Source organism: Eubalaena glacialis, chromosome 7 (genome assembly GCF_028564815.1).
Source record: "Eubalaena glacialis isolate mEubGla1 chromosome 7, mEubGla1.1.hap2.+ XY, whole genome shotgun sequence".
In the NCBI taxonomy this organism is placed as follows: Eukaryota; Metazoa; Chordata; class Mammalia; order Artiodactyla; family Balaenidae; genus Eubalaena; species Eubalaena glacialis.
In genome coordinates, this window is record NC_083722.1 from 33,602,832 (window position 1) to 33,615,695 (window position 12,864).

Below are 12,864 nucleotides of genomic sequence, written 5' to 3' on the forward strand. Positions count from 1 at the left end.
GGAGCAGCGATTTAAGAACCATCTGTCTTTCCCTGTCCCCTAACTGTTCTGCTCTCTTTCAGGATGCCCAGGAGAACCATGGACTGGCTGTGCCCACCCCCTCTGTCCCAGACAGCTTTGCAGACAAACAAATGACAGGTAAGAGGACCCTGGGCTTGGGGCTTGTCCATCTTTCTTTTTTTCCTCCTTAAGCCCAAGCATCTGGTCCCCCCTCCCCAGCTGGTGAGAAAGCTGGAGTCCCCAGGCCTCTTGGCTGCTGGCTGTTGTGGGTGGGAGATGAGGAGAGCCACGGTCGGCTAAGGCCCAGTGGGGGAAGGATGGTGAGGGCCGAGGCCAGAGCAGGAACAAGTTCAGCGTGAGTGGTAGAGAGAACCCTGGAGTCAGGCAGACCTGGCTTCGAGTCCCAGCTCCCCTGCATACTAGCTTCGCTCCCTGGGGCAAATCACTTAACCCCTTGCACCTCCATATCTTCCAATGAGCCACGGGCAAGACAATTCCAGTTCTGGAAGAGTAAACTAAGTACTGGATGGGATGCAAGTCACTTCTTGTCATACCCTGCTCAAAACCCGCCAGTGACTTCCCTTGTCACCCAGTGGAAGGGTTCTTACCAGGACCGCCAGAATCTGGCCCTACCTGGCCTCATCTCCTGCTGGCTTTCCCGTCTCACGCTGCTCCGCCATCCCGGTCTCCTTGATGCTCCTTCAATATCCAGGCACATTTCCACCCTCAGGTCTTTGCGCTGCAGTTCCCACTGCCCTGACTGCTCTTCCCCTGCACGTGTGCACAGCTCTCGCCTCCCTCTTTCCCTCTTTGCTCCAGTGTCACCTTCTCAGCCAGGTCTTCCCTGACCACCCTATTCACATTGCACCCCTACCACCCCTCCTGGGTTTCCCCCATATTACTCATCACCTAATGTGGTAGTAATTTACTAATATATTATGTTTATTGCCTGTCTCATTGTCCCATTAAAACACAAGCTCCACGAGAGCCAGTATTTTGACTACTTCTTGGTTTGTCTTTTACTGCTGTGTCCCAGCTCCTAACACTTGGGTGCTCAATGGGTGTTGGTTTTCCCCCTACCCACTCTTGGTCTGGCGTTTGTTTTGAAGTCAGACAGCTGGGAGGAGCCCTTCAGAGCTGCCCATTCCCAGGTTTGTTTCTCTCTGTGCTAGAAATTGAGAGGAGGAGAGGTGAAGGACAGGTGCCCCTCAGAGAGAAGTAATCAGGGCATCCTGGTGGCCTGCAGACAATAGGGAGGGGGCAGGGACTGGGGCCAAGAAGGGAGGGATGTGAGCCGCTGAGGCCAGGGGGGCTCAGCATCTCTCTGGCGCCTCGGTCGTCCAGGTCACCTCGTTTCCACAGACCCCCATCCATCCTGCAGTCCAGCATCTGTTCCAGAAGTTCTCTATGAGGTGGAAAGCTGGGTTCTTGGTAGATTCAGGATCTTTAGAAAGCAGGAGTTGCTCATGCAAATTTCTCCCTCCCAAACTTTCACCCAGACTTCCTTACTGAGGTCTCCAGGCCCCTGCCCCCATCCATGACTTCCTATCTCTGCCACCTTCCCTGTCTGCCTTACGCTGAACGAAAAGGTAAGCACAGGTGGTAGTAGTCAAAGTGATTACCGTTCGTTAAGCACCTACTATGGGCCTAGCACCTGATAAGCTCTTGCCATGCATTTACATGAAATCTCTTGCTTAATCCTCACAACAGCTTTATGAGGTAAGTGCTGACATCGTTCCCATTTTTCAGATGATGAAACTGAGGCTCAGCAAGGTTAATGAGTGTGTCTCAAGTTACACATTTAGTAAGTGGAAGAGCCAGGATTTGAACCCTGGCCTTTCTGGCTTTGTACCAGCCAAGGCACCTGTAAGAAACACTTGGTGCACTTGAAGGGCCTAACTGAAGAGAGTTTAGTAAAGGGATTATATACAGGACTGTGAGCGGGGCAGAGAAGGGTGAGCCTCGGGAGCCTATGGAGAAAATTTAGCACAGGCTCTAGGGGCTGTGCCAGGGACAGGCAGGGGCCCCTCCCTAGAAAGAAGAGGGTCACTCCCAGGAGAGCTCAGGAGACCCGAGACATGGCTGCTCCTCACGCGGTGTTCAAAAGGAAAGGCACGAAACCGGCCAGCTACTCTCTCAGGAGCCCACCCCGCCCTGCCCTGGGCACTCAGAGATGGGCAAGCCCGGCTGCCTTCTCGCCCTTCTCATCTCTGCCTCTCCCTCCTTCCAGGCACCAGCAAGCTCATCAACGGCAACCTCCGATTATACAGCTCTGTGGGGGACCTAAGGCCCGGGCACTATGGCCAGGACTTGCTCATCCCCCCGCCACCCCCAGGCCCAGCCCCGGCACCACCCTCAGACACTCCGCAGCCTCAAGAGGAGCCCTCACCACCACCTCCACCTTCCACAGCTCCCCCGCCTCCCCCGCTGCTGCTGGAACCCCCGTCCCCGCCCAGCGTGGCCCCACCTCTGCCCCCAGTAATGGGGGCCCTATCCGCCGCACCCCCCCTTCCCTCCCCATCCACACCCACCCCTCCGGACTTCATTCCCCCTGCCCCACCCCCACCCCTTTTGCCAGCCCCGGCTCCCCCAGCTCCAGTGTCTCCTCATACACCGGGGACTCACCCCTTCCCCGCTGCGGGTGTCACCAAGTGGAAATCAGAGGTAGCGGTGAGTGACGGGCAGCCAGAGGCCCCCAGAGGCAGCCCCCCCAGGAGCCCTGCTGAGCCCAAGGGGAGCCTCCTGGGACCGGAGACCCACCTCACCTTCCCCAGCTCGCTCAAGGTGCCTCCCCCAACCCCAGTCAGGACTTCATCCATCTCCAGTCAGGAAGCACAAGGGGCTCTTCCTGAGGAAGGAGAGGCCACCAAGAAGGCCCCCAGTCGACTCCCACTGCCTCCCAGCTTCCACATCCGCCCCGCGTCCCAGGTCTACCCCGACAGGGCCACTGAGCCAGACCATCCCGAGGAGCCCAGGGCTATGGCACCAGCCAGTCCGAGGCCGAGCCAGTCCCAGGCCTGGACAAGTGAACAAGCCGAGACTCCACCTCCAGCCCCTCCCCTGCCCCCTCCTCCACCCCCACTCCCTCCCCCAGCACCCCCCCTGCCCCCAGCTGCCCCTCCTTTGCCATCTGCTGAGAAGGCAGCCCCTCCACCGGCTGGGGTTATGAAAAGACCCAAGTCCAGCTCTCCTGCTCCCAAACCCAAACTTGACCCCCCCAGCCCGGAGGACACAGCCTCTTCAGAGTCCGTGGACTGGCGGGATCCCAGCCAGATGGCAAAGCTGCGGAACGAGCTGTCAGCCTATCTCTGTGGCTCCAGGAGAGAGGACCGGTTTGCCAGTCATAGACCAGGCCCAATTGCAGCCTCTCAGGGAAAGGAGAGCCAGAAGGGCCCCAGCCTGCCAGAGAAGGAGGCGCCCCCAAGCCTGCCCGAGAAGGAGGCGCCCCCAAGCCTGCCAGAGAAGGAGGCACCCCCAAGCCTGCCAGAGAAGGAGGCGCCCCCAAGCCTGCCAGAGAAGGAGGCGCCCCCAAGTGTTCCTGAGGAGAGTCCTTGCAGCCAGCCAGAGAGGAAGGCTGCCACCAGCCTGACCCTCCCTCCTGTGGACTACATCCCCCAAGACTCGCCAACTCCTAGCATCTGGCAGATCCGGAATAAGTTGGAGGCCCAGCTTTCCTCATCAGCAGAGAAGGAAGCCAAGCCCAGCAGAGGGTCTCTGCCTCCCAAACCTCAGCTAGAAGGGGGAAGAATCTTTGAAAACAGGGCTGATAACGGCAAATTCTCCAAGCCCGTGGCCAAGAATCTGCCACCTCTATCCACCACCCCTCTGCCAACCACACCACTCCAGTCCAAGGCCACGCCTGGACCAGCCACACCCGGACCAGCCACACCACCCAAGGCCACACCTGAGCCAGCCACACCTGGACCAGCCATACCACCCAAGGCCACACCTGAGCCAGCCACACCTGGACCAGCCATACCACCCAAGGCCACACCTGAGCCAGCCACACCTGGACCAGCCATACCACCCAAGGCCATACCTGAGCCAGCCACACCTGGATCAGCCATACCACCCAAGGCCACACCTGGACCAGCCACACCACCCAAGGCCACACCTCTGCCCACCACGTCATCCCAACTGATAGCAGAGAAGAACCTAGTCCCAGCTGGGCAGTGGGAGAAGCCAGAACATCAGGAACTTGCAGTGCCCTCCAAGTCAGAGGCAGAAGGGCGCTCCTCAGAGACCAGTAAGCCTACACAGGGAGCCCTCTCATCTCCAGCCCTCCCCCCAAAGATATCCCCTGGCCGAGAAGAGGTGCCATTTCTCTATAAGCCCCATCGCAGCCAGAACAGCCCCAGCAGAGATGTGGCCGTGGTGATGCCCACCCTGTCCAGAGGAGAGGCTGTAGGGTCAGGGAAGCCTGTGGAGGTGAAGGAGCCCCAGGGGCTGCCAGCCAAACCCCCTGCCTCAGCCCAGCCCGCTGAGGAACTCCTCAGGCATCCAGTGACAGGGGAGGTGGTGGAGCAGGGCTCCGCGATGGCTCTGCTCCTTGCAGCCAGGCAGAGGGCACAGAAGGGGAGGTCCAGAGGGGCTGCCCTGGGCCAGTCCTCCCTGCCAGGGAGTCTCCATCGCCACACCCAGCCCAGGGCAGGCTCTGACAGCATCTTCTACAACGACGGCCAGCCCAACTCCTTCACAGTGGTCCCCAAGGTACCCAAGGAGACTGAGAAGGACCCCCAGCTAACCTCGCCAGGACAGCCCAAGGTAACCAGTCAGTGGAAGCCCCAGCCCCGCAGAGACCCAGAGGGCACGGAGCCCAGCCGCGTGTACAGCTGGACAAAGACGGAGCCGCAGGCCCCCGTGGCCTGGGAAAGACCAGCGCCCTCCAGCCTCCCCCAGGGCCGCCTGCTGCCCAAGTCCTCCTCTTTCCCTCCTCCTTCCCACAAGAGGGAGGAGGTGGAGTTCAACTTTGAGGTCATCCCACCGCCGCCAGAATTCAGCAATGACCCCGCGCCCCCGCCCCGCGCCCTGCAGTATCTGGGGCGCCGGGGCTCCCCTCCCCGGAACAACTTCTCAGACTTGGGGCAGCTCGCGGACGCGGGCCCCGCTTGCGGCTTCTCGCTCTTTTCCGCCAGAGCGGGCCCCTCCGGGGCCGCCAGGGCCCTGGACCATTTCTCGGGCGGGGGCCGTTCGCTTATCAAGAAGCGCCTGTACGTCGTCGGGGAGACCCACCGCAGCCCCAGGCTGCCCCGGGGCGGCACTGGCCGCAGCCCGACCTCCCCCAACTGCTTCGGGCCGCAGCCCAGAGGGCCCTTCGCAGCGCCCGGAGGCCCGGAGATGCGGCGCGTCAACTCGACGACGGGTCGCGCGCCCCCCGCCGGCCTGCAGGCGCGGAAGATGTCCCTGGAGGGCGCCCCCCGCGGAGAGGCCAAGTACAAAGCGCCCGGCGGCGGCGGCGGCGGCAACTGCGGCGACTGCGGCTGCGCCCCGGCTACCCGCAGGTGAGTTGCGGGCCAGGGTGATGGCGGGAGCCTGGGCTGGGAAGCCAGGGGAGAGGGAGGCTCTCCCCTGGACCATGGGGGAGCTGGCCAGGCCACGGCCATCAGTCTGGGACATTTGGTTTTCTCCCCTCTGGCTCTCAGGGCAGAGAGAAGGGGGAGGGAGGCACACTTCACCTGGAGAGGGCGCCTTTGGCGCTTCTTTACCTGCTTCCTTATCTCCCGTTATCTCCTTTGTTTTCTCTTTCCCCCTCCTCCTGCTTTCCCCACCAGCTCCCTCTTCTCTCTCCTCTCTCCCACTCCCTGGAGTCCCAGTGGGGGGTGGGGGGAGACCTGAGTGGTCCTTGGGTGCTGGGATTTCCCGTCACAGCGATGCGTCCAGAGCCAGGCTAGGAGGGAAGGGTTCTGAGCAGAAGGGTATGAGGCATGTACTCTGGCATCAGGGCCTAGACGGGAGGGAAGCCCTGTGTCTGGTGAGTCAGTACTGGGGTCCCACTCTGGGGGTGGTAAGCCCTGAGCTTGTGGGGCAGCTCCATTGTGCTGAGCCCTGGGGGAGATGGAAGCGGTGTTGGTTAACCAGATATTAACCTCATCTCTCTCCTGCTCCCCACCAGGTCTCCCCACAGCAACCCCCACTATGGAAGCTCCATCAACACATTCACCGTGAGGCCCGGGACCCGCCATCCCATCTCCTGTGCCTACTCGGGGGCCCATAGGAAGGCCCCATCCTGAGCCCAGGGTTTTCCCAGTTCCTCTCCAAGGGGTCGGATCCAGGCACTTGTTTTTGTGGGGGTGGGAGGGACGCAGCAGGTGTTAAGTAGCCTCACTCAGACACAGAGAAGTCTGTTTCCCAAAGACAGACAGGGGGACAACAAGTGAAGCAGCGGCCCCAGGAAGAGTAAGATTGAACTTCTGTTTCCCAAAGCACTGGTGTGGCTGTGGACTGTCTGCAGATGGGGGTGGGAGGGGGAAGGAGGGAGGAGAGGAGGGACCTTTAAGGAGCTGGAGCCTGAGTTTTCACTGTCTGGTACTATTTGCTTTAGCAAGGCTTATTGTAAGCAGTTTTCCAAGCAGGCCTACTGAGCAGGTTCTAAAAGCAAGGGCTGGAGTGCTCGCTTAGAATGGGAACCCATCGGGATGGCTGTGATTGCTGGTCAGGCCCTCTTGAGGGGCTGAGGCCCAGCCCTGTCTGGGTTGGGGGTGCAGGGTGCTACAGGTTGACCTCCTCAGCCTCCACCAGTCCTCCAGTTGCCACTCCCAGAGGCGACACCTGGGATTCCTAGCATAGAAGCCACATTGAGGTGTGAGCAGGAATATGCATGCACAACATGTAGAGAAGGTACTGGAACAAAGTGCTTTTCATTGACCAAGGGTGGGGATGGGGTACTGGTGGTTCATTTCTCCCTGGCCCTGAGCTACAGGAAGGCCTAGAGAGAGAAGACGTGGCAGGTTTGGGATGGAAGACAGAGGATTAAGGCTTGCTTTTCTATTCAGACCCAGGCAGCCATGATTTGGGGGATCGGGCCCAAGGAGCCAGAAAGCCTGGGGCTTGACACCAAAGGCCTTACATCGCCAGGTCCTATATGGGATTTGGAGGGGCATCATTCCCAACCACCCCTCCCAACCCCAATACTACAGGTCTCCAATATTACTGAGGCCTTAGAATGTGTAACCAAGATGCCAGAAGGCCTTGTAGAGTAGAAGGTGACAGAGATGGGAATAGAGGTCTGAGAGGAGTTTGCTGCAAGTATGGAACGTGTTTTGGAAAGTCAAGAGTGGCAGGACTGGGCCAGTTCAGAGCAGGGGAGCCCTATCAGTAGGGTGACCATTTGTACTTTGCTGGGAAGTCTGGGTTTATGCCTGTTTTCCAGTGAGTGAGAACCCCTTTCACTTTCAAAAAAGTCCTGGTTTAGATAATATATGGTCACCAAACATATCAGGAAACAGTATTCTTTGGTCAATCTTCTGTCTTCAGGTCTTGGTGGGCCGAATTCCTGGGGCCAGGCCAAGGAAGGCTACCTGGGTAAGGAGGATGGGCAGGGGGTGCCCACCTCAGAGGAGCAGGCTGGTAGGGGCAGCCAGGAAGCAGTTCCCTTTGGGGGCACGATGATGGACCTCTATGATTTGTGCTAACCAGACAAGGTAACGGGGTGTGGGGATAGCAGATGACCACTTCAGGGAAAGAGAGTGCAGGGGTGGGTGGGCACCCTGGTGGGGCAGGGTCTGGTTACTTGTGTCTAAGAAGCGAACCCCACCCCAGTGCCAGCACTGGCTCTATATATATGTATGTATTTTCCCTGTACAATGTTTTATAAAAGAGTTCACTAATTTATCTGCTGTGTTAAGGCTTGAGGGGTGGGGTGTGGATTCCCAACTGTATCTTGCTCTGGGGTGGGCAGGGAAGGACTGATTCTCACTTGGCTTGGGAAATAAACAGGCCAGTTTGGATGGCCTCCAGCTCTGTGGCTGTGGATTGATGACTGGGAGCTACTGGGGTATGATCAGAGGTTGGGGGAGCTCAGCTGGGGAAGGCTGAGCGCAGGGTGGTGGCTGAACTGGAGACATTATGCTGGACCAAACTCTCTCTCTGACCCTTAGGTTTCCTCATTCTCCATTCTCCAAGTCCTTCAAGGGGAAGGAGCAGAGCTGAAGTCTGGTGATAACAAACTGTGCCCTTAAGCAAGTCTCTGACTCTCTGAACCTCAGTTTCTTCTTCTGTACAGTGAGCGTGATAACCTACCTCATAAGGCTGTTGTGAAGACTAGAGACAGTCATGTGTTCATTTAACAAGGATTTGAGTGACTACTAGATGGCAGGCACTGTGCTTAGCACGGATATACAGCCATCAACACACTGACACGCCTCCTGCCCATGGCAAGACTGTAGTCTCGTGGAGGAGAGAGGATGGAAGGAACGCACAGAAACAGCCTCTATTATAATAAGTGGTAGGAAGGGAAGGAACAGGACTATGAGAATAACTGGAGGGTGGGAGAGAGAAGTGGATTTACTTTGACTGGCTGGTCAGGGGAGGCCTCTTGAAGGGGTGACGTTTATGCCAAGTGTCCAGCACGTGTCTGGTACTCAGGAGTCGCTTAGGAAACTGCATCTTTGGGTGGGTGATGACTACCTTAACGTTTGCATGTGGCCCTTCACGGTTTTCCATAAAGCTTTGACATGGCATCTTTAAATTTCCCAGAAGAGGAAACTGAGAACCAGAGGTCATCTCAAGACAGTGTGAGGGAGAGAGTGTGTTTCTTGTGTTTCCCGTGTCTGAGCCTTTTGTGGGGGGTTGTTGGGAAAGGGAGGCTAGGAGGACAACTCACTTATTCAGCAACTTGTGCTTCCAGGAAGGGCCTCCCTCTCGCATCCTGGGGCTCCCTTGTTCTGTCTCTCACCGTCCCCTGCCCTGTACCGCGAGGCCCTCATCTGGTAACAGAGTGAGGACAGGGGCCCTGCCTCTGGCTGCTCCTCTGTCCCCAGCCCCACCCCTGCTCCCTCCTAACTCTTCTTTCCCCTCGCCTGACAAGGAAGGGGCAGCGGGAGCGGAGGGTTGGGGCATCAGGGTCCCACATCTGGCCTTGCCTCTGATAAGCTGTGTGACCTTGGGTCTCGGCTAACTCATCTCAGAAGTGATGGGGATGGGCTCGTGCTGTGTCTGGGTCTTAAGCTGTGTTGGGCCCAGACGTCTTCAAAAAGCTGATGAGAGCTATGGATCCTCACCCCAGAAAGATACCCCACATGCATTTTTACACATTATTTCAGGCACTCCACAGGCACCCCCCCCCCCTCAAACTGGGCTCCGTGGACTTCACGCTGAGCACTCCTGATGCAACGGTGGTCATGGTAACTACCAACGCTTAATTTTGACAGTTTGGAAAGTTTGTTCCTTCCCTCATTTACTCACCACAGTCCTCTGAAATGTGTTGGCCTCGTAATACTCTTAATTCCATGTTGCTGATGAGAAAATTAAGGCTCCAAGAAGATAGGTGAATTGCTCAGAATAGCCCACCTGACTCCAAACTCTGTCTGCTTCCTCACAGCCGCCTTCCTTCTAGCTGTATCCATTCCCACCCATTCATCCCTCTCCCAATCACACCTCCCCCGAACTTTATACGTTTCTATCAGAGCAGGGATGCAGGAGGGCCTGAGGAGGGAAAAGCTAATACAAAAAGTTAATGGGTGTAGGTGGCACAGGTGTTCCTGGATCGAGTTGGTTGCACCTTGGTTTCTGGAGCCTCCTCACTGCTCCCTGGACGTGGCCCAAGCCCCAGGGGCTAGAACCCCTCTCTGAGGCCCAGCCCAAAGCAGCAGCGGGGGCAGGTCCTGGGGCCTGCAGTCAGCAATACTTGAAGGGTCCTCTTCTCCCAAAGGGAGCACAGCTTTCTCCAGGGCTGGGCTTCATTGAAACAGAGAGGCTTCCTCCCACTCCTACAGGAAGCTGCAGGGGAGAGGTGCCTCCCACCTGGGAGGCGTAAGGGAGGAGCTTCCTAAGTGCTCAGATGTCAGGCGGGCCTGCCCCTGCCTGCTCACCCACCACCTGCCTACCCTCAGTGGCCTGTGGCCGCTTTCATCTCTGCAGCTCGAAGGCGATGCTGGCTTCCCACCATGAGTCAGCTGCCCAGGATGGGCGGCCATTGATTCCAGGCAGAGGAGCTGGGCTTCTTCCCTCTGACGGCACAGGGATGGCCGGCTGCTGCAGACCCGCTGTTGGGGCCTCGGGATGTTTTTGGCCAGGAAGGTGAGAAAAGGTGAGCTTCTGGGAGGGGGCGGTGACCAAGGCAACGCATTGCGAATGCTCCCTCTTTACCTGGATGATCCTGTGCTCCCTGCCCAATGCTCAGAGCTCTAGAAGCTTTGTTAACACTTGGCACAGAAGAGCCACTCCTCCCTCCCCTCCTTGAGAACCATTCTCTGTGCGTCTACAGAACGTGCTCTGCTGTCTCCTGTCCTCCAGCCTGGCTCCCTTCCTCCGCCCAGGTGTCCCGGCACCTCTCCTCCTCCCAGTCTTCCGTCTCCATAGTTTCCTTTTCAGGAGACTGAGTTTCACCCCCGTCTCACCTGCACCTGAGCTCCCCATTTCTAACTTAAAAGTGCCCTCCCGGCCATTTCCATGTGGATCCCTGCCAGCCACTCAGATTCAGCCTCGCCTCTCCCCTTACTTCCCTCTCACAGGATCCTGAGGCCAGAGCAGCCAGACTGATGGCCTCACTACTCTACCCCTTCTGCTTCCTCAAGGCTGACTCGCCCTTCAAGCCCAGCATAAATCAGCTCCTGCGGGAAGCCCGCCCCAGCCCTGCGCTGCTTGGAGACCCCTCCCTCCTCCACACCGCTGCAGCCACTTACCTTGGCTGGCTCTTCCTCATCCTTCAAGCCCAGCTGGACATCCCTCACCCCCTCTGCCACATCAGCTCCTGTTAAAGGCCCCCAGTCCCCCTCGCATGGTGTTACTTGCTCCCCATCTCCCTCCCCCAGCAGCTTGTATGCTCCACAACTCATGGGCTGCCTGTCTTATTCATCCCAGTATCCCCCAGCATCTAGTGCTGCTCCTGGCACCAGCAGGTACTAATATGTGTCTGCTGAATGACCACCTGTTAGTATTTAATCAAATGCTGTCACGCACTATTTAAGTTCCTTGAGGGCAAAGGCCATGTCTCCCTTGGACGCGTGACCACATAACCCTCTTGTTTCTACATGTGTGTGACCTGATCTAACGCTGAGGTTCCTGTGTGACACAGAGTTATGGTATTAGGGATGGGCCTCTTGCATTTCATCATAAAGGCGTCAAGATGCCTTGAAGAGGCTCCTGCCTGATGGGCTGAGACTCGATGCCCTCTAAGGGGAGACACGAGGGACTTCCCTGGCGGTCCAGTGGTTTGGACTCGGTGCTATCACTGGCATAGACCCGGGTTCAATCCCTGGTCGGGGAACTAAGATCCCGCAAGGCATTCGGTGCGGCCAAAAAAAGATAATAAGGGGAGACACAAGGAGCTGGGCAGTGATGGTACCAGGTGTGGCCCATCTGGTCCTTACAGGACGAGGCATGGGGGCCTCGGGCAGCCCTCGTATCATCAGGTCAGGTCCACTGCCCCCTGTGCCACCTGGAGCTGCCAGTGCCAGGCAGCCCAGCGACCTGCACTCCACATTTGCTCCTCTTCTGATCTCCTTCCATCCTCAGCACCCTGCTTGGGCTCTCCAGCCTGTTCCTGTGCTACTGGGGCCACTGGAAATGTTTCTGCCAAACGTGGATCACACAACGAGAAGGAACAGCACCGCTGGGGGCCAGGGTGGCAGAAGCCAGTCAGGACCAACCTGTTCACTGTCCCACCCACCTGGAGAGCCCTCCCTCAGGAGAAAGCCTTATGGTTCTAGGGGTTTTTTTAAATTAATTAATTAATTAATTAAGTTTTTTTGGCTGCATTGGGTCTTTGTTGCTGCCCACGGGCTTTCTGTAGTTTTGGAGAGCGGGGGCTACTCTTCGTTGCGGTGTGCTGGCTTCTCATTGCAGTGGCTTCTCTTGTTGTGGAGCACAGGCTCTAGGCGCGCAAGCTTCAGTAGTTGTGGCACATGGGCTCAGTAGTTGTGGCTCATGGGCTCTACAGCGCAGGCTCAGGCTCAGTAGTTGTGGTGCACGGGCTTAGTTGCTCCGCGGCATGTGGGATCTTCCTGGACCAGGGCTCGAACCCGTGTCCCCTGCATTGGCAGGTGGATTCTTAACCACTGCGCCACCAGGGAAGTCCCTGGTTTTTTTTTTGTTGTTGTTAAACAGCGAGCTCCCTGCACAGGGTTCTCAGGGCCTAGGAGGGATCTACGCAGAGTGGGGACCCAGCAGACTTGCTGTTTTCCATTTCTCCCACTTTAGTGTGGGATCACGTGTCCAGTGCTGCTCTCAGGGGTGGGATGCCACTGGCACCCCAACTGCGGGATGCTCCCTTCTCATTCCTGAAAATTGTATTTCTTCAATCTTGTCTTCTACAGACTGAGCCTCCGGTCTCCTTTAAGATTTCCTCACAGCAGCGGTCTATCTCCTGCCACTTCTTGTCACTGTCATTTGTTTTCTGAGCCACTCAAAGAGGGTTTGGTAGTCTCCTGCTTCCTCTCTCTCTGTCTCTCTCTTTCCTACCCTAGCTGTGATCTTCCTGCCCTTTGGCTCAAAACTTTCCAGCATTTGTTCCAAATAGCTGAGGTAGCACAAACCTCTATCAATTCAATCCCACAGTTCGGTGAGGTGGCGGACACCCAGTACAAGGCCAGGAGGCAGGCAAGAGGCTCACAGTCAAGTGCAGGAGACACACACACACACACACACACACACACACACACACACACGTAACTGGAATATAAAGCAGGAGAATTCAAAGTTCTCCCA

The 12,864-nt window shown here is 57.5% G+C and overlaps 1 protein-coding gene and 1 long non-coding RNA gene across 3 annotated transcripts in view; both read left to right on the forward strand.

Annotated features, from left to right (window-relative positions):
• C7H6orf132 (chromosome 7 C6orf132 homolog) overlaps positions 1–7,961 on the forward strand; it is a 32,386-nt gene extending 24,425 nt beyond the window's left edge. For both annotated transcript variants that reach the window (XM_061196222.1, XM_061196223.1), the window contains exons 3-5: positions 63–138; positions 2,231–5,501; positions 6,113–7,961. In XM_061196222.1, the coding sequence (XP_061052205.1) occupies positions 63–138; positions 2,231–5,501; positions 6,113–6,230 (3,465 nt within the window). In that variant the 3' untranslated portion in view covers positions 6,231–7,961. The remainder of the gene's footprint in view (positions 1–62; positions 139–2,230; positions 5,502–6,112) is intronic.
• A 1,169-nt stretch (positions 7,962–9,130) lies between these two features.
• On the forward strand, positions 9,131–11,910 carry LOC133095205 (uncharacterized). Its single transcript, XR_009701561.1, has 3 exons — positions 9,131–9,341; positions 10,078–10,246; positions 10,734–11,910. It is a non-coding gene; the product is annotated as an uncharacterized LOC133095205 (long non-coding RNA).
• The last annotated feature ends 954 nt before the right edge of the window (positions 11,911–12,864 follow it).